At 42.7% G+C, this 23649-nt stretch overlaps 1 protein-coding gene and 1 long non-coding RNA gene across 2 annotated transcripts in view; both read left to right on the top strand.

Annotated features, from left to right (window-relative positions):
* Positions 1-231: 231 nt before the first annotated feature.
* On the top strand, positions 232-14886 carry asrgl1 (asparaginase and isoaspartyl peptidase 1; the record flags this gene model as incomplete). The annotated part of the gene is made up of 6 exons (XM_080016326.1): positions 232-418; positions 1327-1469; positions 2239-2393; positions 2518-2639; positions 14250-14360; positions 14474-14886. 6 exons carry the CDS (start codon positions 232-234, stop codon positions 14686-14688), a joined length of 933 nt encoding a protein of 310 aa, XP_079872452.1. The 3' UTR covers positions 14689-14886.
* A 3691-nt stretch (positions 14887-18577) lies between these two features.
* Positions 18578-23649, top strand: part of LOC307242027 — a 12820-nt gene continuing 7748 nt past the window's right edge. The window contains exons 1-2 of the long non-coding RNA XR_013844577.1: positions 18578-18665; positions 19879-20063. This is a non-coding gene — a long non-coding RNA (uncharacterized lncRNA). The remainder of the gene's footprint in view (positions 18666-19878; positions 20064-23649) is intronic.

Here is a 23649-nt window from a genome sequence, read left to right on the forward strand (position 1 = left end):
AAATAAACATGTTCTACTGCTCTTTGAAGGGTGTGCCCAAAATCTTTGAAGTCTTTGATCAACAAGTTGTACTTGAAATTGAACTAACTGCCTCTCACAAATTACAGTAGCATGTAAACTTCATGTAGATAGATAGGAAGTCTTTATATGTTATGTTATTTTAATTTCCACCTCTTTCTTTACTGCACTGCTTTTGATCTTTGCTTCCCAGACCTGTCCTACTTGAGCACCATGTTGCCTGTGCTGGTGGTCCATGGCGGCGCCGGACGCATACCCAAGGAGCGAGAAGGGCTCTCCTCCGAGGGTGTCCGCTCGGCCACCCGGGCTGGGTACACGGTGCTCCGGGGAGGGGGCAGCGCCATGGACGCCGTGGTGGAGGTCGTCACTGTTTTGGAAAACAACCCTGCCTTCAATGCAGGTAAGCCCCAAGCCTCCGAAACGAGGTTGTAAATTCATACCGAGAGCTTGAATCTGTCGGAGGCTAGAGACTTGAGTAAAAGCAGATGCTTGAATTTATGTATGTGTGTGTATGTATATATATATAAAATTATATCCAGTATATAATACATATACTAATATAAACAATAGACAATGAGATTAAGATTTTATAAAGATCACATTATAAATGGTATAATTTTAAATAATATTTGTTTTGCGAGAAGTCCTTGAAAATGAAGAAATTTTGATGAAAAGAACTTGAAAGCACTTGGATTCAATATACTAATGCCAGAATGAACCCTGAGTAGAGCCAGAATGAAGCCGATGGTGCCACAGCTCATTCTAGACGATCCAGGGAACGGAAACAGAAGGACATTGCATTTCGTCCACTCCCATTGTATTTCAAACCCAAAATGATTGGCTTTTAGCTTTCAATGCTGCTAAAATTGAGTTTATTTTATTACCTGACTTGATTCCTTTGTTGTTGTTTTTTTTTTTTAGCTTTAGTTTATGGCGTAGACCATATTTCATACTGTCTATTATTAAAAAGTTCCGTGGTATAGTCCACAAAACTTCGTAGCTAAGCAGTTCATCTCTTCCGCACCAGTTAGCTAAAAAAAATTAAATTATATTCAAGAAGATTGCATTTGTAATTTTCTTTTTGTGTAAAGTGATTTATGAAACGCTAGGCAAAGCAGAGATAGTTTATTAAAGCGGTATATGATCCATACAAAAATAAATGTATGCTATTGTCTTTACATAAAAACCAAAATAGAAAATTATTTAACACTTTTATTTCTAATATAGTGATTTGGTTGGTGTGATAATGCAGCTTACCACCACCTCTTATCCCCTTGAATTTTCTTAAAAAAACAAATGGTCTCCCAGGGTGCGGGTCAGTGCTGAATGCCAAAGGGGAGGTTGAGATGGACGCCATCGTGATGGATGGGAGAACACTGGCGAGCGGTGCCGTGTCGGCCGTGCGTAATGTAGCCAACCCTGTTCAGCTAGCGCGCCTGGTGATGGACAAGGTACACATACTTACATAAGAGAAGTATAAGGAGCAAACACTATCTCATGCACAAACCCAACACAGACAGAACGCATACAACACACAACATGCCGGTCAGTATGTGCAAAGGTCCTTATTGAGTTGTTCCTTATGCAAACAGTGCACAGATATTTACATCATTACTGAGTGTACTGTAAGTACATACATTTGTTAAAGCCCATTTCTAGATGCAAACCGTTTTAATGCAGTTTGCATTAATGCAATAATGCAAACTGCAATAATATATGTGCAATAACACTGTACAAACTGTGACAACCTAGTAAATACATAGAATTATTTATAATCATAATTCATACCCATAACAATAACCTGTCCTGTTCATAGGATCGCATTGTCTATGCTGTATATTTTACATATTTGACTATTCCTGTTCCTTTTAATTACATTTTATTTTATCAGAATTGTATTTTTTTTATTTTATCTCAGACTGTTAAGATTTTTTATGGTGCTAATCGTCTGTGGACACGTACCAATAATCACCATGACTAATTTGTACTACATGTAAATGCACCTTGCAAAATAAATACATTCACATATTGGAATATTTAATGAGAGCGAGAAGTTTGAAGAAGTCCTTCTGAAAGTTCTTGGTTAAAATAAAATGTAAAAAACTAATGATGTTCTTAATTATCAGCCAACGGAGTGTGTTTGTAAAAACTCACTCTGGGAATTTGGAGTTTGTTTTTTCTTTTTTTTGTATTACCTTACTGATGTTGCTCTTGTTTCAGACCAGCCACTTGTGTCTGACGGCAGGAGGTGCTGGTCGGTTTGCCCGGTCCATGGGCGTTCCCGAGGTCCCCGGGGAGTCGCTCATAACAGACTACGCCCGCATGTGCTGGAAAAAGAACCTGGTCCTGGACACCAACCATGTGGAGTTCCAAATGTGAGACTGGGCCTTTCATTGCATTGGATCAGAGCAAGGAATTGACGCGGATTGTTAATGATTTTAAGGCTGACAAGTCGATGGTGACCAAGGTGTGTGTGTGTGTGCGTGCGTGCGTGCACAGGGGGAAGATGGGAACAGTTGGGGCAGTGGCAGTGGATGCGGAGGGCAACACAGCCTGTGCCACATCCACAGGAGGCATGGTGAACAAGATGGAGGGGCGCGTGGGAGACACAGCCTGCATAGGTCAGTTCTCCTCAGCTCCTAGTAGCGATGGCCGATAATATCGTTACAATATACATATGCATTTGGAAATGTTGGTCTTAAGGCGGCAGTATAGTAAATAATGCGGTGTTCTGTACTTAATAGACTATTCTATAATCAATACCTCAACCTTCTTGGTCATAATATCTATGTTAAAATTGTTTATCTAATATTTCTTGTGTATAAATGTCCTATGACAACACATTATACTGATAGTGGATATTCCGCAAAAAAATAATGTAATATGGCAGCAACTAGGGTTTTGGGTCTCAAGTCGGCACTGGTCATTTTTCAGTTTTTACAGATTGTGAAAGTGCAGCTTGTAAGCATTCAAATGATGTATCATACATTGAAATTTTTTAACATTTGAATAACATATGCTTATTTTTTAATGTGGTACAGCTAATCTCATCTAGCAGAGAAAATGCTAGATGGATCCTGAAGGTTTTTACACTTCAGAGGCAAGTAATGGGTGGGAACAATAGCTGGTTAACTCCGCCCCCAACCATTCCCCCACTAGACTTCCTGTCATTGTCAGTGGGTTAAAGTGTGTAGAGTATAAAAAATAACACGTGAAAAAAATAGTATAAAAAGATAGAATAAAATAGAATTATTCTGTAACTTTGAAACATTCCCATTTCCTGCATTTATTATTTTATAAAAAATACAGTTTTAAGAAAGTGGCCCATTTCAGATCTTTTACTTTTCGAACCTATCATCAGTGCATTCTGGGAATTGGTGTTTTTTTTGTAACATTGTTATGGAAGTGATATCAGGTATTCATCTTTATGTGCTTTGATGCGTAGTGGTGCAAAGTTTATACTTTTATGATGCCAAGAATAGTCTGGATTAATTTATAACCTTATTTTATCAAAACGGTTTCACTCTCTGACTTGACATCACGTGGAATTTGGAAGGATTATCTTGATCTGCATGTGTGCATCAAAGGAACTGTCAGATCGTGGTTTGTTCTGTTGTTCTGAGTTCAATGATGGGTGAGTTACTCAAACTTTGTTTTGAACATAAGTTGAGGGAAAAAAAACTTGCGGAACTCGTGAAACTTTCATTCGTCATGGAAAACAAGCATGTGTCTGTTGACAATGACACTGTGCTGTGTTTTGTTTATGGGAGGGGTTCCACACGAAACTCTGGAACAACAGCCAGTGAACCCAAAGATGCAAATAGATGACCACGCCCACCAATGCGCCACAGACCGAGACACAGAGATGAAAACAAGCTTACTTTGGTGACAAACTACACTGCGTTCCAAATTATTATGCAAATTGGATTTAAGTGTCATAAAGATTAAATTTTTTGTTTTTCAATTAAACTCACGGATGGTATTGTGTCTCAGGGCTCTTTGGATCACTGAAATCAATCTCAGACACCTGTGATAATTAGTTTGCCAGGTGAGCCCAATTAAAGGAAAACGACCTAAGAAGGACGTTCCACATTATTAAGCAGGCCACAGGTCTCAAGCAATATGGGAAAGAAAAAGGATCTCTCTGCTGCCGAAAAGCCTCAAATAGTGCAATGCCTTGGACAAGGTATGAAAACATTAGATATTTCACGAAAACTTAAGCGTGATCATGGTACTGTGAAGAGATTTGGGGCTGATTCAGAGCACAGACGGGTTCGTGCAGATAAAGGCATAATGAGGAAGGTTTCTGCCAGACAAATTCATGGGATTAAGAGAGCAGCTGCCAAAATGCCGTTACAAGGCAGCAAACAGGTATTTGAAGCTGCTGGTGCCTCTGGAGTCCCGCGAACCTCAAGGTGTAGGATCCTCCAGAGGCTTGCAGTTGTGCATAAACCTACTATTGGGCCACCCCTAACCAATGCTTACAAGCAGAAACGGTTGCAGTGGGTGTAGAAATACATGGCGACTCATTTTCAAAAAGTCTTGTTTACTGATGAGTGCCGTGCAACCCTGGATGGTCCAGATGGATGGAGTAGTGGATGGTTGGTGGATGGTGGCCACCAGGTCCCAACAAAGCTGCGATGTCAGCAAGGAGGTGGCGGAGTCATGTTTTGGGCCGGAATCATATGGAGAGAGCTGGTAGGTCCCTTTAGGGTCCCTGAAGGTGTGAAAATGACCTTGGCAAAGTATATAGAGTTTCTGACTGACCACTTCCTTCCATGGTACAAAAAGAAAAACCTTGTCTTCCGTAGCAAAATCATCTTCCTGCATGACAATGCACCATCTCATGCTGCAAAGAATACCTCTGTGTCATTGGCTGCTATGGGCATAAAAGAAGAGAAACTCATGGTGTGGGCCCCATCCTCCCCTGACCTCAACCCTACTGAAAACCTTTGGAGCATCCTCAAGCAAAAGATCTATGAGGGTAGAAGGCAGTTGGCATCAAAAAAACAGCTCTGGGAGGCTACTCTGACATCCTGCAAAGAAATTCAAGCAGAAACTCTCCAAAAACTCACAAGTTCAATGGATGTAAGAATTGTGAAGTTGATATCAAAGAAGGGCTCCTATGTTAACATGTAACTTGGCCTGTTAAGATGTTTTTGATTGAAATAGCTTTTGATTTCAGTAAATATGACCTCCTAATGCTGCAAATTCAACAAATGCCCATTTTCAGTTCTTTACAACCTATAAAGTGTTTTGAAACTCTGTTGTGCATAATAATTTGGAACAGTGCATTTTGAGTTTTTTATTTTTGAAAAAAATACTGTTATCATTGGGAGGTTTGTTCAAAAACATTTGAATTATCCCCTAACGGTTGATGACTTGAAAACTATACTGACTGTCATTCGCATTGACTATTTAGGAAAATCAGAGAAAAATATCATTTGCATAATAATTTGGAACACAGTGTATAAGTATTTAGTGATCCTAAAACTGCTGTTTGTTATATTGAGTGGGTTCTTCAACATTAACTGTAAGCTTTCGTAATATGAAAAACAAAAACACATGAAAATAAAAACATGACGATTTGCGGGACTCGTCTTCGTTAACACTGTCACATTTTGTCCATATCACCCAGCCCACCATAGCTCAAAGCCTTATTCAGTTATATTTATGTGCGTGTGTAATCTTTTTTCGCATTGTACGCACACAAGTTAAACCCACTGAAACTCATTACTATAAGATGTATTCGAATAAAAAAAGCACCCTGGGATCATCAACCTAATCGTGCTGACAAAGTGGGAGAGCGCCAAAACTTTGAGAGATAAGTTAGTGAAAGGTGTCATATATTACTTTAAGAATGACTCAGCGAGCTTTTCCTGCGGCCTTTGACGGTGGAAATTGAAGAAGGAGAGGGGCTTACAGTAGTAAGCTGTTTAGTTAATGTCCAAATATTGGCCACTGCAGCTATTAACAGCATACGTACAAGACCACCAAGCATGCACTACAAGAAATAACAGAATTTATTGGAAACATCTTTAGGGATTTTACGGACAGATGTGTTCAGTATGGTGCATTCACGCTGTCAGTGCCCAGCATCCAAACCCAGTGTGACATTTAAAGCTACGTTGTGTCATTGTTTTCTCTACGGATCAATTGATAAAATAAAATATTGTTTGTTTTAAACCTCTCTGTTGCTACATCCCCACACCCCTCGTCCATAAAATACTAAGTGGGAAGAGCTTAGGAACCAGACAGCTTTTGTTTTGAGAGGAGGAGCTGTCAACAAAGCCCGACACTTTTGAAGGCAACATCCAACAGTTCCTTTGTACAGTACAGTCAATTTCTGTATAGCTTGATATTTTTTTAAAGTTCCTGTAAGCTGAGTGGTTGTGGGCCAAATCCTTCTTGGATACTCAATGATGAAAAAGGCACTTTACCCAAGTAAATCACAACACTCCCAATTCCACAGAGTGTCAAAGTGGCTAAATGAGATCACCATTTGGCGTAAAAAGGCAAATGTCTAGTTTGCGTGGATGTGAAAACGGAGGCATCGCACTATGATGTTTTTTTAAAATCCAAATATCAACCATGGTTGATATGGTTTTACTCACAAAAGTGGTTCAACAGTATGGAAAATGAGAAGCCATGGTATGTTTCTTTGCTGACTTGGTCCATCTAGTGTAGACAATGTGTAACTGCCTGCATAGTCATGCAAAAAGCCTCACCAGCATAAAAAAAAATGTTAAAGCTCCCTCTATTTCAAAATTGGTTGATGACATAGAGGTTTACCATATTTTTAATTAATGCCATCATAAAATGCTTTCTAAAGGTAAATTATATTGATTATTTATTAAATGATAGGATTTTAATTTGGACTAATACACTGCCTCTTTGCTAAGTGATACATATATATTAATTTTGGGTTTATTTTGGTGCAAAAACTTGTTTTGTAAGTCACTGCAAAAATCCTCCTGTTTGCCTCTCCTGCATGTGGAGCACGTGCTTAGGTCCTAATTACCTCTTATGTGATTGGATTTTGATGTGTTTTTGGGACAGTGTTTATCAAGAATGATTGTATTCATTCATAGAGGAGGAGGGGAGCATGCTGTGATTTCCGAGAGCACGGCAGTGAGTACAGATTCAACATGGCGGCGCAAAGCTGCAAGAACTTAACACTGACAATCTGCTCCATTTCAGACAAATTAACAAAGCGAAAAGCAAAAAGTAAAAATAAAAATACACACTACGGAAATCCGAAGTGGAGGACCTCAAGGATTATATTGATTATTATTATGATAACGAGAACGTGATGGAAGAGGATCAAGACCGCAACATCCCAGCAAAGAGGAAGAAGACAGACTCGGCCACCGACACAACGACCTGCTCGCTACCGCTGTAGAAGTTGGTGTCTTGGATGAGATTAACAAGAAGCAGGGTATTCTGGAGATGCTTGGTCTGCTTCTCCAAGACATTGCCCAGATCAAAGCCAGCCTCGGTTTCCTAGACCACACGGTCAGCGAGATGCAAAAAGACAATGCGGATGTTAAAACCTCCGTGAAGTGTCAGACAACGAAGATGGAGGTTGTAAAGAAATAAAATAATGAAAAAGACTATCCTGGATATCCAAAGTATGCAAGACAATCTCACCTTTTCCGGGATCCCCGAGAGCAACACGAAACCCTAGAAAACATGGTGAAAGACTTCCTTCACACCGCCCTGAAACTCCCCACGGACACCATAAAGTAGATCACCTTCCACCGGGTTCACCAACTGGGACACCGTGTGAAGAACTGTCCCCGCTCCATGATTGCTAAGTTTGAACACTTCACGCACAAGGAGCTGCTTAAAAGCTAAGGACGGGAACTGAAAGGAACCACGCTGGGTATGAACAATCAATTCCCCCGGGAGATCAACAACCGACGGAAGGTGCTGCACCCTATCCTGAAGGAGAACCAGCAGAAGGGTAAACAGGTATCGCTGGTTGTTGATAAACTATATATAGACAGTCTGTTATTCCAATACTCCTCCACCACACCCTGGTTATTATGATAATTCTGATATGCGAGATGTAGAAATTAGCACCCTACATATGTCAGGATTGTAAATATTGCTCTCTCATTATCTCTGTGGTGGATGGGATGGCTTGAGCAGCCACACTTGATGCTCGTTGGTTGGGCTAACGAGCATCGGGTTTAAAAAACCCATCAACACACATTCGGGATGGGAGCCCTTTGTCATGACATTCCATCTGCTTCTGGCTAATTCCACCTAGCCTCATCTCTACAATAAACTGGTGTTTGCAACCCCCCGTCGTCTGTGTCTCTGTGCCGGAGGTCCCAGGAAACGCCACTTGGGTGGCGTATGGTGGCGAATCTGCCACAATCTCATCTTCCTTATCCCTCCCTCCTTCCCTACTTCTCTCATCACTCTCACTCTCACTATATGTATGTTTGACCCTGCGATGTTCTATGTTTATCTTTGTCTATATGTCAGTTTTATGTAGATATGTAGCCCTACAAACCTCCTGCAATACTAGGACAGTAAAATGGAATGTAAAGGAGGTAAACAGACTTAACTATGGGAAAATAGGGGCACAGTAGTATAGCTATTGCCTTGAATGCACTGTGCTTCTCGAAGGGAAAACTACAAATACACATCCATCCCCCCCTAACTAACCTCAATGACACCCATTAAGTTTGTTAGTTGGAATGTGAGAGGCTTTGCTCACCAGCTAAACATAGCAAAATCCTAAATCACCTCACCAGGATGAACCCCAGCTTCTGTCTACTGCAAGAAACTCACCTCACTGCATCCGAGTATCTCAAACTCAAGGTTAAATGGTTTAATCAGATGTTTTCTGCATCTAATATTTTGAAAAGTGGTGTTTCTATATTTAGCAATAAAAGGATCAGAATAAAACAAAAATATCAGACACAGAAGGGTGATACATAATGATTAACGGAATTTTAGGAAACATCAAATTAACTCTAGCTACAATATATTTTCAAAACTCTTAGAATTATCGGACTCTATTATAGGGAGGGGGGACACAGTACTGGATCCAAGTTTCAACTGTTCACAAACCAGAGATAAGGTCCTGGTGTTCGTCTGACATTATAAAACTATATGAGTGGTCTTCCTTTTGGCAATTGTTGGCAATCAAATAATCCACATAATAGAGAATACACATTACTCACCACCCCACAAAAGCTTTTCTAGAGTTGACTTTTTTTGCAAAGTAACTTGGTAATGTCCAAAATCACTAATCCTGAAATCCACCCTATTGTAATCTCTGATCATGGGACGATTAGTTTTAACCTCATAAATGAAGTCAACCCGAACCCTGGCGATTTAACAAAAATAAATGTAACCATTTTTTTTTCCAGAGAATGGACATCCTGTATTGAACTGAATGACTCTCTAAAAATATCACCATCCTTACTAGTAGCAAATCTGAAATGAGATCCAGACAATTACATCTCAACCTGATAATATCATCCATCAAAAGATACAATTCCTCATGCAACGAACAAGAGTGAACTATTTTGAATTCAATGACAAATCAGGTGCATTTCTTGCCAATTAATTGAAACGCGATATAGGAAACAATACCTATTACAGCCATCAAAGATCCAAGGGTAGGATAACACGCACCCCGCAAGAGATCAATAATATATTCAGAGGCTTTTATAATAAGCTATATCACTCTGTGATATGAATCAAATATATTAAACATTAACTCATTCCTTGATGATATAGACATCCCTAAACTATCCACAGAACAGGCTACCAAATTAGATAAACCACTTTCTCTCGAAGAACTCAGGAAAGCTCTCTTTTCTATGCCCAACAATAAATCACCTGGATCAGATGGCTACCCAGTGGAATTCTATGGCCACCTACATTCCAATTATTAATCAGAATGGTTACAAAGATTAAATCAACCTCCACCATGCCTCCGCACATGAATACTGCTCTTATTTTGGTTTTGCTCAAACCCAATACCCCAAAACGCTCACCTCCAGCTATAGACCCATAAGCCTAATAACTCATGATTTAAAGATTTAAAAAACTACCAACAGAATTGGAAAAAGTAGATCCATTTATAATTCACCTAGAACAAACAGGCTTTGTCAGGGCAGACACTCATCCATGCGCCGTTATTCGGTCTGATCGGCATATCTCAAAGGAACAACTGAAATACTGTTATTGCTTCTTTAGATGCCGAAAAAGCATTTCACAGAGTTAATTGGACATATCTCTTTTCCACCATCAACAAATTTGACTTTGGGGAGTCACTCGTTCAATGGATCACAATCCTGTATACTCACCACCTGCTTCTGTCATCACCAATGGTTACGCTTCACAGCATTTCACTCTACAAAGTGGCACAAGACAAGGATGTCCGCTCTTCCCTTTACTATTCGCCATCTTTATTGAACCCCTCGCATTGGCCATCTGTCAAAACAGTAATATCATTAGCATACAAACAGGAAACTGTGTTTGCAAAATCAGTGTATATGTAGATGATATTTTGTTATATTTGTGGAACCTAATATCATCCCTACCGGAAGTGTTCAGTCTTATATCTAAATTTTCAGCCATCTCAGAATATTCAATAAACTGGATTAAAACCACGGTTTTACCATGCAGTGCGGAAGACTGGAATGCTGTTACCCAGAAACTTCATTGAACCATCACAAGGGCAACATTAGATACCTTAGCATTGATATCTGTCAGTAGTGTTTACCCTTAACTTTACTCCATTGCTCAAATCCATTAAAGAACATCTCCACTTGATGGAACAACCTACCTATCTCACTAATTTGCAGGATAGCAGCAGTGAAAATGAATATACCACCAAAAAGAAATTATATATTTTCAATGACCCCATTCCAACCAATAGTGAATTTGTTCAATAATCTAGACTCAATAATCAATAAATTATATTGGAAACGCAAGAAACCAAGAATTAAACTAGTAACACTACAGAAAAACAAAGACTGTGGAGGCCTAACAGCCCCAAACTTCAGATACTACTATTAAGCGAACCATCTTCAATTTATAATTAAATGGTTTCAACCTGAACAACAATTGGGCCATGGATGGCGAGACATTGAACAAACAGAATGTCATGATTTATCAATCTCGGATCTCCCATTCCTTACTGAATCAATAAAGAAACATAAATGCTTTAAAAACCCACTCATTGCAACGACTCTTGTCACCCTGGTGTAGATTCCACAAATTCAGTGGTCACACTTTATCCAAACAAATTCACCCCAATCTGGTACAACCCAAATTTTCTGGTTAAAACAGACTAATGATCTTCAGGTTTTGGAAAGACAAAGAATTACATCAGGAACACATTTTTGAAGACAATTCACTCCAAAGGTATAATATCGTGCTCACAGTTTCCTGCAATTCCTTTAACTGCAGCAGTCTCTAAAAGTTAAAATCAAATTGACAAACAACATCCTACAACAACCTCCCATGATTGAACATCTTAAACATATAGGTAATTCAAAAAAATCTTTTTTTTTTTTTCAGGGTATACAAACTTTTATATTATATACAACAGAAGGTATTGGAGGCGGATGATCCGCTGTGGCGACCCCTAACGGGAGCAGCCAAGAGAAGAAGGAGATACAAACTTTTATTAAAAACAGATGACACTTTGTCTTTACCTACCATGGAATGGGAAAGAGACCTTGCTGTTTCTACTGATAACAACCTGTGAAAGCTTATTTGCAACAACTTATATTCCAAAATGTAACTCATCTAATATAAGATTTTGCACAGAGCACATACTGTATCAAGATTCAAGAGGTGTATTCGTCACATACATATACATACTTTCATACATATATGCAGTGAAATGTAATGCCACGCTCCCGGTGATTACACACCATATGTCCTAGGAAAATTTATTTCTACTAGACCAACGAACTGATTCCTAAAACGTAATACAGTAAGTCTTATAGAATAAAATAAAAATATCTAGAATAAAATAAAATAAAATAAAATGGAATAGATAAAGGGAATAGGCTCACGTATATGGGATGGACTTATGTATATGGGATAGGCAATTATGTATATACAGATATGTGCATTAAAGTGGCATGTGAATAAAGTTAGGTAGTGTTTGTGGGATAAAACAGCACAGTATACAACAGTACGGCGCAGCAATACGGTAACACCGGACAACCCAGAACAGTGACACAGTATGCGGTACAGCATGCTACATCCAGTACAGTAAGGTAGTTGAGCCTATGTGTGTGGCTCAGAGAGGACCCCTTGTGAGGTCAGCATTGACAGTTCTAATGGCTTGCGGGAAAAAACTCCATCTTAGTCTCTCTGTCCTCACTGTGTGACTGCGGAGGCGCTTGCCTGACCACAGCAGCTGGAACAGTCCGTTGTTGGGGTGGTGAGGATCCTTCATGATCCTGCGGGCTCTGCTGCTACACCTCCTGGTGTATAACTCCTGCAGGGAGGGGAGGGTAGTTCCACTGGTACGTTCAGCTGAACGCACCACCCTCTGCAGGGCCCCGTGTCCTGAGCAGTACAGTTCCCAAACCAGGCAGTGATGTTGCCTGTCAGGATGCTCTCCACCGACAGGCAACATCACTGCCCGGTTATCACCCAACACAAAATGTTCAAAATGAGTTTCCTGGATAAAGCCGTTTGTTCGCACTATTCCCTCAATACCAGAGATGACTACTTTCATTCCATCTGGCCATCTGCCCACCTATCCAAACATTCTGGACCAACTTCACCAAGAAGCTATCAACCCTTCTGGGTCACAGCACTCCAGTTTCCCCGACTCTTATGTCTCCTCGATGACCTCTCCTCAGTTGACCCATCACTGAAACACAACCAACCTATTTTGATTGCCCTGACAATTGCCAAGAAAATATTATTACTCAGTTGGAAAAACAGATACAATCTCACCACATCCCAATGGTTACATTTAGTAATAGAATACATCTCAATGGAAAAAACTATTGGCAATATCCAAAAACAAGGTTGATTCATTTAATGAAATATGGGCTACTTTTACAACTGACATAACTCCATCCATTTATACTTGAGGCTTGCGAAGTTGGGGCAATGTTGTGGTGTTTCGGGGCATGTGGAGGTCCTTCGAGTCTCACCGGGGCTCTGCGGTTGGGTAGGTGCTGAGCGGCTGTGGAAACGTCCGTGGTGCTGTGGCCGGGGCCGCTGTGGACGTCCGTGGTGCCTTCCGGGGCCCCTTGGCATGGCTTCTCTGCAGCGGGTGGCCTGGCTGGTGGAGGGCCCACATATCTGGCTGTCTGCGGGCGTTCTGCGCTGAGTGCACTCGGCTACGTGGATGGTTCGCTCGGGTCTTGCGACTGCGTCTTATCCCTGGGTTGGGGGTGGGTTGTATGTGTGCGCCTCAGGGGTGCAGGGTCTCCTCGCACTCTCTGGGACTGGTTAATGCTCCTCGGAGTCCTGTGTGGGTGTAGCTCTGCAGGCTTTTGGCTTCTCTGGGGTCTTCTGTGGCTGCAGGGCAGGGTGCTCGGGGCATTCCTGCGGTCGTGGAGTGTGTATACGGCTGCGGGACTCAGGAGTGGCTTCAGGGCCTTTTCCACTGCTTGTAGGCGCTACGTATGTATGAGGTCGGTATTATATCAATATTCAAAATTCAAGAGGTTTATTCGTCACAGACATATACATACTTTCATACATATATGCAGTGAAATGTCCATCAGCAACAGAACCAACCACCACACACACACACACACACACACACACACACACACACACACACACACACACACATCAGTAACACACGCACACACACACATACAGGCAGACTCACCACAGGCACAAACACACCACCAGCACCTGCTTTGAACACACCCCTGAACACCCTCCTGGTTACCGTTTTTTTACTCCTGGTTTTTTCTCTCCCTCATTTACTGCCATAACTATGACAAGAAGAGGCCAGGTGCCGAGTTGCTATTCCAGTTTACCTGGACTCCTGGACTTGATTAACTCTGTTTTTTTGATACATGTTGTCGTCTGATGTTTCTATGTTTAATTTTCTCCATGTACATGTTGTTGTTTAGTTCTATGTTTACTGGTCTCACCCGTGGTGTTTTGTGTGTGTGTGTGTGTGTGTGTGTGTGTGTGTGTGTGTGTGTGTGTGTGTGTGTGTGTGTGTGTGTGTGTGTGTGTGTGTGTGTGTGTGTGTGTGTGTGCAGGGTGTGGGGGGTACGCTGACAACAAGGTGGGAGCAGTGTCTTGTACAGGCCACGGAGAAGCCATTATGAAGGTCACTTTGGCCCGACTCATCCTCTTCCACATAGAGCAAGGTAACACACACACACACACACACACACACACTCTGACATGATGGCACCAAGTTGATGCCGATATTCCTCATTCACTCACCTTTCTTCCACCACTGCCGTTGCTGTCTCTCCAGGGCGCTCTGTGGAGGAGGCCAGTGACCTGGCCCTGGCCTCCATGAAGGAGCGTCCCCATGGGCTGGGGGGCGTGGTGACGGTGGACTCCCAGGGCCGCTGGGCAGCTCGTTTCTCCAGCCAGCAGATGTCGTGGGCGGCCGCCCAGGGCAACACGCTGCACTACGGCCTGTACGCCGGGGAAAGCTTCACCCAAAGCCTGGACAAGACCGTCTGACAACAGGAAACAGAAAAATCTGGGGTTTCTTTAGGGCTGTTGACAGAACTATAGGTATTAAGATGTGGTTCTAATATTTATAATTGAAGTTGGTATTATTTTTGTCCACGTGAAAAGTATAAATCCAGATGTATGATCTCAGGTGGCATTATGAATGTCCATGAACAAAGTATAAACCAGATATACATAATGATAGAGCGTGGGGTGACATGTCTCTTGCCAATCCATTTCTGTTTGTATGTGGAAATCATCGTAAAATTGAGTCTTGATTGAGGGACGCTTCAGGCAGGTTTGACTTGTTGAATTAATTCATATTATTGTATTGTTTAGTTATTAGTTATTAAATTATATAATATATAGTTTAATTTATGACATCAAAGTATTTTATTACTTTAATGATACAATTACTTTATTGAATTTCGCCCTGAGAAGGGCAAAAGGTGCGGTCTTATCATCTTTGTTTTACGCTTAACTTGACCTGCCCCACCCCCGTAATTTTTCCTTTTTGAGTTTTCAATCAGTGTTTTTGATGTGGATGATGGTTCTTACTGCACAGTATTCTATAATTAGGATAATTTTCTTAATCTTATTTTTAACGTCTCATGATTAATCGAAGATTTGTCGAATGTATCTTGTCTTAATCTATTGGGACAGTTTCGTCTCTTTGAGGTATTATCATGCAAACGGTAAAATATTATATTATAATTATTATTATTGTATTTTCTCTTAATTCTGATTGAAGAACTGCTGTCATGATCACTGTTTTCTATTTGTACTAACCAGGGAAATGTAACCAGGGCTGCAATACTGCCTTTAATATCAGGATTTACAATGTGAAAACATATATTCTAAAACCGTTCGTTATGTCTTTTTTTCATTTACAGTAGGGCTGTTTTGTTTGCAGTGATGTGGCGGTTGATCGGTGCATCTACTTACTGAACTTAGATCCACTAGAGGGAGCTACTAACCCAACTATCAAGCCGTCTCATTTCTCAAGTTACTGTACTTTTTGTAAGGCTCTTTCCTGATATTATTTCTCCATAGGCCTTGGCATATCTGACATAAAAGAACACCGTTATGACTATCAACCATGATTTTGTGGAGTTTTTTTGGCCAAACCCTCTGATGTATTCCAGTGTATCCTCAAAAGTCTGACTTGCAAATCCATTCGAATAACTTGAAATCTCTGTTGCAAACGTAGATGCACATACAGTTAATGCTTCGGATAGCATGACTATGTAAATGGAATCTCGGCGGAATTACCCACAGAGAATACAGGAATCCGACGATTGCAGACTGAGAATCATGCTTGGCTCCAGCTCGATGATGCACAATGTGACCAAAGACCGTTTGGAGAGGCCAACATTCCTAGCCTTGCATAAATTGTGCAAATTGCTCCAATGGTAAATCCTAGCTGCTCCCGATGTTGTTTTAAAGTTATTTAATTGGTAAACAACAGCACCCAAAAGGCCGTAAATCTCCATAATAGGCTCTCACAAGTATGTACAATGTGAGCTAAATAAGCTTCAGGATTTTGCAGAGTAAAAAGACAACAATGCCAACCGCAAATGGCAACACATGCTGTAATATTTTGAAACTACAAATTAATCCCCAAACCAAAACTTTTTGAACACTAGCGTTGAAGGATACAATGAAATGCAGGATAAAGCAAACTAAGGGCAGACCCTGTTTTAGTGTCATTAAGAGTGCCCAGCAGTGCTGTTATTGTTGGATATCCTCCAGTGTTTGGGATGGAGCAGGCCCGCACCTTGGCCCTCCTGTGGAGTGGGACCCGCTGGGAAAGTGTTCTGATATAACAATACCTCTGAGAACCTCATGTGTAAGAACTGCGTAAGCTGTCTTCGGTGTCGGATCTGCTCTGTGGATGTTATTACTCATAACGCATACATAAATAGAACTTGTCATCATATGTATGTGAATGAATAAATTAAATAATATTGAAAGAGGGAAAGATAGAAACAAAGAAAGAAAGAAGCTGTAGCCGGGATAGTTGGTATCTACATCATCCTGGTTCCCGGTTCTTGCTTTGGGTGTCAACTACGAGTCCTGCCTCTATCTCCTTACGGTGCTTAGACTGTAAACATGTTTCCACAACCTAAACTAATTCCATCCACCTTCAGACCCGGAGACCGTTGGGTTTCGGCACAAGTTTGTTTTATAAACAAAGCAACAATGGGGGCAAAGGAAACTCATGTGTCATGTTGCACTAGTCCTTTGTCAAGCGATGGAAAGAACACTTTTTAATTCTTCAATGGCGGGAGAAGTAGCCTCCGCTGAACAGACTGACATAGTATGTCCAAGAAAAAGTACTGAGGAAGGATCTCAACCTTAAAAGTTTACCCTTTTAAAGATAGGTCATATTGAATTTCAGTCTTCAATAGTTAAATAAATTAATGAATAAATAAATAATAATAATAATAATAATAATAATAAATATAGATATAGTTGCAGGCAGCAATACACGTGGTCCAGTATCGACACCAATTACAACTTTTCGAGTTCCCATGGAATGTAGCATCAGCATCACATCTAACACAAGTTACATTTTCTGAGTTTCCAATGATCAACTCACGTAATGACGCGGTGACTCAAGTTTTCCAAATCCTGTTGATGCGCAGAATTACTACTACAACTGATACACGTGTTATGACTTTATGCTAAAAATAGAAGGTGACCGTCTACTACCTGTAGTCCACAGAGTCCTGCCTCATGGTGTCTCTGTGGAAGGAAATCGCTCCGTGTGGACGTTCCCAAACGGTTCCATTCAAACGGATTAAACACTGTGATGTCCCTCAGGGACAATTCATTGACTTTTTAAACCTTTGGGACTAAAATAAAATGGTCACAATTCAGATCCGTTGCTCTGGAGCTGTTTTTGACTCCTACAGTTTGCGTGTTTGGACAGGCTCCAATGCGGCAGGAGGGACACGACACCGGTTAGATGCGGACGGAATGCATTTATATTCCCAACGAGCAAAAGAATAAAATATCAAACGAAACACAAATGCGCAGTTTGCAACCACTGCGGAGAGATAGAGTCTACACCACGTAGTACCCACGGTGCGAATGGACGTTCGCAGCCACAACCTGCACATTTATAGCGAATTGGACACAAAGCATCTAACTCCACAAACTCATCTCGCTCCACCGCCCCAGCGGAAGTTTTGGAACGTTGGTGTGTTGGCGATGCACGAATATTCGGCTACTTCCAGTTCAAATTTTTTATTTTATTTTTTTTTACTCATTACATCTCTGTATGTGGATCGATATGGATGGAACTTGAACTACGACTGCAATGTCTCGGTTCTAATGAGACTCCAACCGTGTCCATAGCTGCAGCAGTTGTCCTGTTCCAGGCACTTTTAGCCCGAAAAGTGCCAAGGAGAGGAAAAATCATAAAAATCTGAACGATAACAGTAGGGTTCCATCCCTACGGGATGATGACTGGCTAGTTGGAGGTCTTTGGATGGATGTTTGGGTGGCTGCTGGGAAGGTTTGGTGGTTGGATGGTTGGAGGGCTGGGTTGCTGGTTGGATGGTCGGATGGTTGGGTGGCTGGTCGGCTGGTTGGAGGGCTGTGTGGCTGGTTGGACGTATGCTTCTGGGTGGGTGGGTTTTTGATGGCTGGATGGGTGCCTGTGAATGGATGGGGGCCTCTAGTGGCCGGCAGCAGCAGGGGAAAGGGGGCCGGCCTTCTCCCGTGTCCCTCCTACAAAACCCCGCGGAGCTGACAGGCCACTCTCAGCTGTGACAGCCAGAAAAAGCCCGCTCCGGTTTGATCAACTTTGCGACGAATGCGCATTTCACTTCACTTTGGAGTAACTTATAGGGGCAGCGGAACAGCATCGCTAGGGCCCGTCTCATGTAAGATACCGCCGGTTGCTCTGGTTGATTTCTATTTCAGCGCACCGTGAAACAACAATGCGGAGAAAAAGGACCGCACTTTGCGCATGAAGGGTGAGTTCCCGAGCCGTTGCCAATTTTTCTTTAATGTGTTAATGTGTGTTTTATCGCTGCACAATAACTGCGCCTCCTATCAGAAGTTTTGGGCTGTTTTTGTTTTGCGCTGAACTTTTTTTTTTTTTTTTTTTTTTTTTTTTGCAATGTTACTTGTTAGAGTTTTGCATGATTTTATACTTTGTCAAATGTATTAGATTAATTTTAGGTTATGAATAGGATGCGTTCACCATTTAAGTTTAGGGAAAAATTGATTCAGTTATTTTTTGTATTATTGTTGTTGTTGTTGTTGTTGTTGTTATTATTATAATTATAATTATTATTATTATAATTATTATTATTATTATAAATCTCATTAGAGATCTGCTCACCATTAACACGATGTGGCCATGGGATCTTTAATACACTTGCAGCCAGTTAATCTCCGCTAAACTCCCCAAAGTGTCCTCCTCCTCCTCCTCAATCCTATTCATGTGTCCCCCTCGCAGAGTCAGGCGTCCCATGGGATGATGGGCCGCTCTGGTTCCCAGGGAAGTGGCTCTCTGGAACACAGAGGATAGTTATTCACAGTCAGGGGACCCACCAAGACAGATCAGTGGGAAAAAAAAAACTGTGAAAAAGCTGCCTAGTGGGCCTACTGTAACACTGGGGCTGCTCAATAGTCCCATATAACCCTCTAAACCCAGAAAGTATCATCACAAGACAAGTACATTTGAGTATGTGATTATTTTATGGCAGGCTTTTTGATCTTATAGTACAAGTCTGTTATGTCCATATCCTTTTAATGATTATACTTACATTTATACTTACTTACTTAAGTCACTTTGGATAAGTCATCTGCTAAATGACTGGGCATACTTGTTTTTATAAGAATGAAAAAGGTTAAGGGAGTGTGTGTGTGTGTGTGTGTGTGTGTGTGTGTGTGTGTGTGTGTGTGTGTGTGTGTGTGTGTGTGTGTGTGTGTGTGTGTGTGTGTGTGTGTGTGTGTGTGTGTGTGCGTGCGCGTGTCTGCGCGTGCATGCTGATACACAGCCTATCTATGTGTGTGTGTGTGTGTGTGTGTGTGATTGTGCATATGCATGTAGTATTGGTGGTATGCATTGGGTATATACTGTATGTGTGTGACTGTAAGTGCGTGCACATGTGAGAGTTGCGGCGCTCAAGCCTTGAGTTGTTTGTGTTGACCCAGGCCTCTGGGCTCTTTGTGTTTGAGGAGGGGTCTCCGGCCACGCTGGGCCGACCCCGGGTTCCCATGGAGATGACAGCGGCCACTTCCTGAGTCCTTGTTCTGGAGTGGAACACAGGGAGGGACGGCCGGGACCAGAGGCTCCGAGCCAGCGCCGCACACTGGAGCGGGAACAGCAGGATGACAGCACGTATGGGTCAGGTAGTGGTTAGGTAAGTCTTCCAAGCACAAACAGGGTGCGCCTTTTTACACCCGGTTAAAATATTAGGGATGAGAAGTTTCTTCTCCCCGTGCTGTTATCGCTCTCACCCTCCCGTCTTTTCAGCCGATTCATCCCCAGCGAGAGAGGCGCGGGTAGGCCTGCCACGCCTCCGCCGACTATTCCAAGCCGCGACTTTAAAGAGGGGACTGGTTTCCCGTGGCGATTTAACCTATTTTTTGCTTTAACCGGAGCGGAGAAACTATTCCGTTTACAGGTCCGGAACACTCTCCAATGACCTTGAAGCAGGTCGTACCGTATGGCCGGAATGTCACCGAGCTTGTTGATAGTTGATAGCTTTGTGATACGAAAAAAAAAAAGGTAAAGGCGACGGGGTCAAATTGAAGTCAAGTCAGATTGAGTCGTGGAGCCCTTTATCACAATCGCAGCCTTTAAGGGCTTTTTTCACAAGTCATACTTCCCCGAGGACGTTTGACAGCGCCGTTGACCCGAAACCTCTCGGTCCGACAGGGAAAAAAACGCCCAGAGAAACGACGAAGCCGGCAGACGCCGAAAACCGCCGGTCGGGGTCGTTTTTGCGACTGAGGGACTGAGCCCCGCCTAGGAAAGGGTTCGTGGCGGTCGGCGTTGCAGTGACCTTTTCTTTCTTGCCCAGAAGTTAGGCATCTGCTGAGGTTAAGAGCGAGGGGGGTTTGGTGGTTTGATCATCAACCTTCAACATGACACCCCCTGACCTTGCAGTAAAGGTTAAACCCACTCATCGTGCTTCACCGCCCCCCACACATTTCCACTCCCCCCAAAAAGGCTGCAACGGAGGGAACCATTAACTGGCGGTTTGTCCTTTTTGGGTGTTAACGGTGTTAATAATCAGCGTTCTGGTGTCACGGACAGCCGCTCGCCTACGTCCGTGGACCGTGTTCGGAATTCGCAGCCCCGCAATAGACTTCAGATCCTGCAAGGTCATCCGGGCGGTCAGAGAGCGAGAGAGAGAGAGAGAGGGAAAGAGAGAGAGAGCGAGAGAGAGAGAGAGAATTAAGTAATAAAGAAGGGTAAAAGCAGAGGGCGGGGTTTGTGCTGTATCAGATAAAGAGTGGAAACTTTTCAGACTCAAAGGAGAGCTCTAGCTATGCACACACACACACACACACACACACACCCACACCCACACACATACGCATACACACACACACACACACACACACTCACTCTCTCTCTCTCTCTCTGAGACAGTCTGAGCCACTCAGTAGGTGTGTGTACAGTGAAGGTTTTAAGATGAAGGCTTTGCATTGTACCGCACAGTCCAGGGCAAAGGGCCGTAAGTGAACAAAGGACATACATAATACAGGCCGGCGCTCTATTTATTTTCCACAAGCAGGTCCAACAGCGGTCAAGTCAAGGTAGGGCGGAACGCTTTTTCAAGGACAATTTCTTGTGACAGAACGGCGTGGGTGCTCTGGAAACAAATAAACCCCATTCAGCCAGAGTCACGGCACGGCGGAGCGGGCAGCCATCGAGCCTCCGCCAGCCAGCCCTGACTTCCAGCCCATATCCATCCCCACCCACCCGTCCAACCCCCATCCACCCCTTCAACCCCCATCCATCCCCAGCTCCTTTAGCCCCCACCTCTTGTGAGGTCTGCCCTGTGTGAGTGTACGTCCATTTATACACATATGACTGTGTGTGTGTGTGTGTGTGTGTGTGTGTGTGTGTGTGTGTGTGTGTGTGTGTGTGTGTGTGTGTGTGTGTGTGTGTGTGTGTGTGTGTGTGTGTGTGTGTGTGTGTGTGTGTGTGCACGTGTGTGTGTGCGCGCGTGCATGTGTGGAGCGAGAAAGAGAGGGAGGGGGAGAGAGAGAGAGTTCATCCATGTGTCAGGGGGTAAGGTGTAAGAAGTGGGGCTCAGCTATGATATTCAGAGGAATGCTTTGATGAGTGAGGCCCTTCATCCAAACAAGGCCCAATGTTCCATTCGCCCTGTGTGTGTGTGTGTGTGTGTGTGTGTGTGTGTGTGTGTGTGTGTGTGTGTGTTTCCATGCAAGCGCATGTGAAGTGTGCGTATCTTGCGCGTACGGCTTTTATCTGCGCTGTGTGCTCCTGTTCTTTTCTCGGCCTGTACAGTGTTTTCAGACATCCATCTGCGGCTTTGCAGGAGACAGCGGATCACAATGGGCCCGGAAACCAGTCATGGGCCCATGTTACAGACCCCCCGTCCCCCCCGTCCACTCTCGTCCCCCGCCCCGACTGGAAGTAACGTGTTTATTTTAAGCCTTGAATCTAAAGAAAATTAATGGCCCATTTGGCTTGTGTGGGGGGATTGAAAAAAAAAAAAAAAGACGTCCAGAATCCCTGTTGTACGTGAAGTATGGAGAGGAGGGTTCATTCAAGGGCCGACTTCCTTGATGTAGACAATATTAAGGATGTTAATATTGTCCGACTCCAGCGAGTTGATGCTGAGGGTGTGTTTGCAGTGTATAGAAAACGCTTCACTTCCTTTGAAGAATGACGGAAAACATGCGCGATGCAAAACATGACATGACACACACACAAAAGATTGCTAATGTTTTTTGCAAAAACAGCGCTTACAACCACACCCCAAATATGCTCAATAGATGGGTTTTCACCGTTGAAAAGGGTCTATAAAGTCATTGCCTTTACCGCTTTCTCCTCCTCTCTCTCCTCCCTCTCTTTCTCTTCCTCCTGGCTCTGTGTGCAAGATGGTTGCCAAGTGCTAAGAATCCGGGGAATGCAAGATTGCAATGTTCCGATAAAGTTTGCTTTGTTCCCCAGTGACGAGAGAGAGAGAGAGAGAGAGAGAGAGAGAGAGAGAGAGAGAGAGAGAGAGAGAGAGAGAGAGAGAGAGAGAGAGAGAGAGAGAGAGAGAGAGAGAGAGAGAGAGAGAGAGAGAGAGAGAGAGAGAGAGAGAGAGAGAGAGAGAGAGAGAGAGAGAGAGAGCTTTTTTTTTTTTTTTAACCTGTGCTGTCAGCATGCTGGGCATACAACACAAGAGTATTTGTGCCATTGCATCTAGGCCAGAGTTAGTCTGCAAGCGGAGTTCAACAAGTAAACATAGAAACAAACAACATGTACCTGGAAAAACATAAACATAGAAACATCAGACGACAACATGTATCAATAAAACAGAGTTCATTAAGTTCAGGGAAACTGGAAGAGCAGCTCGGCATGTGGCCTCTTCCTGTCATAGTTATGGCAGTAAATGAGGGAGAAAAGGAGAAGGACGTAACCAGGAGGGTGTTTGGGGGGAAGTTTGAAGCAGGAGCTGGTGGTGTGTGTGTGCATGTGATGAGTGTGTGTGTGTGTGTGTGTGTTTTCTTTTTCTTTTTTTACCCGCCTCAACCTGCTAAACAGACGATTTTCACCTTCCCCATTGCCAGGAAAAGGGGGGTGCCATGGTTCCAGTGTGATTGGGATCAAAACGGTAGAGGAGACATCAACTGGAACAAAGAACGACATAAAACCGCTAAACTTGGAAAAAAAACAATGTATTGTGAGCCGTACAAAATGATCGGACGGATACTAAATGCGATATGAAATGATGGAATGATACACGGATATTCCTGTCT

Source organism: Zeus faber (assembly GCF_960531495.2).
Source record: "Zeus faber genome assembly, chromosome: 16".
NCBI classification, from domain to species: domain Eukaryota; kingdom Metazoa; phylum Chordata; class Actinopteri; order Zeiformes; family Zeidae; genus Zeus; species Zeus faber.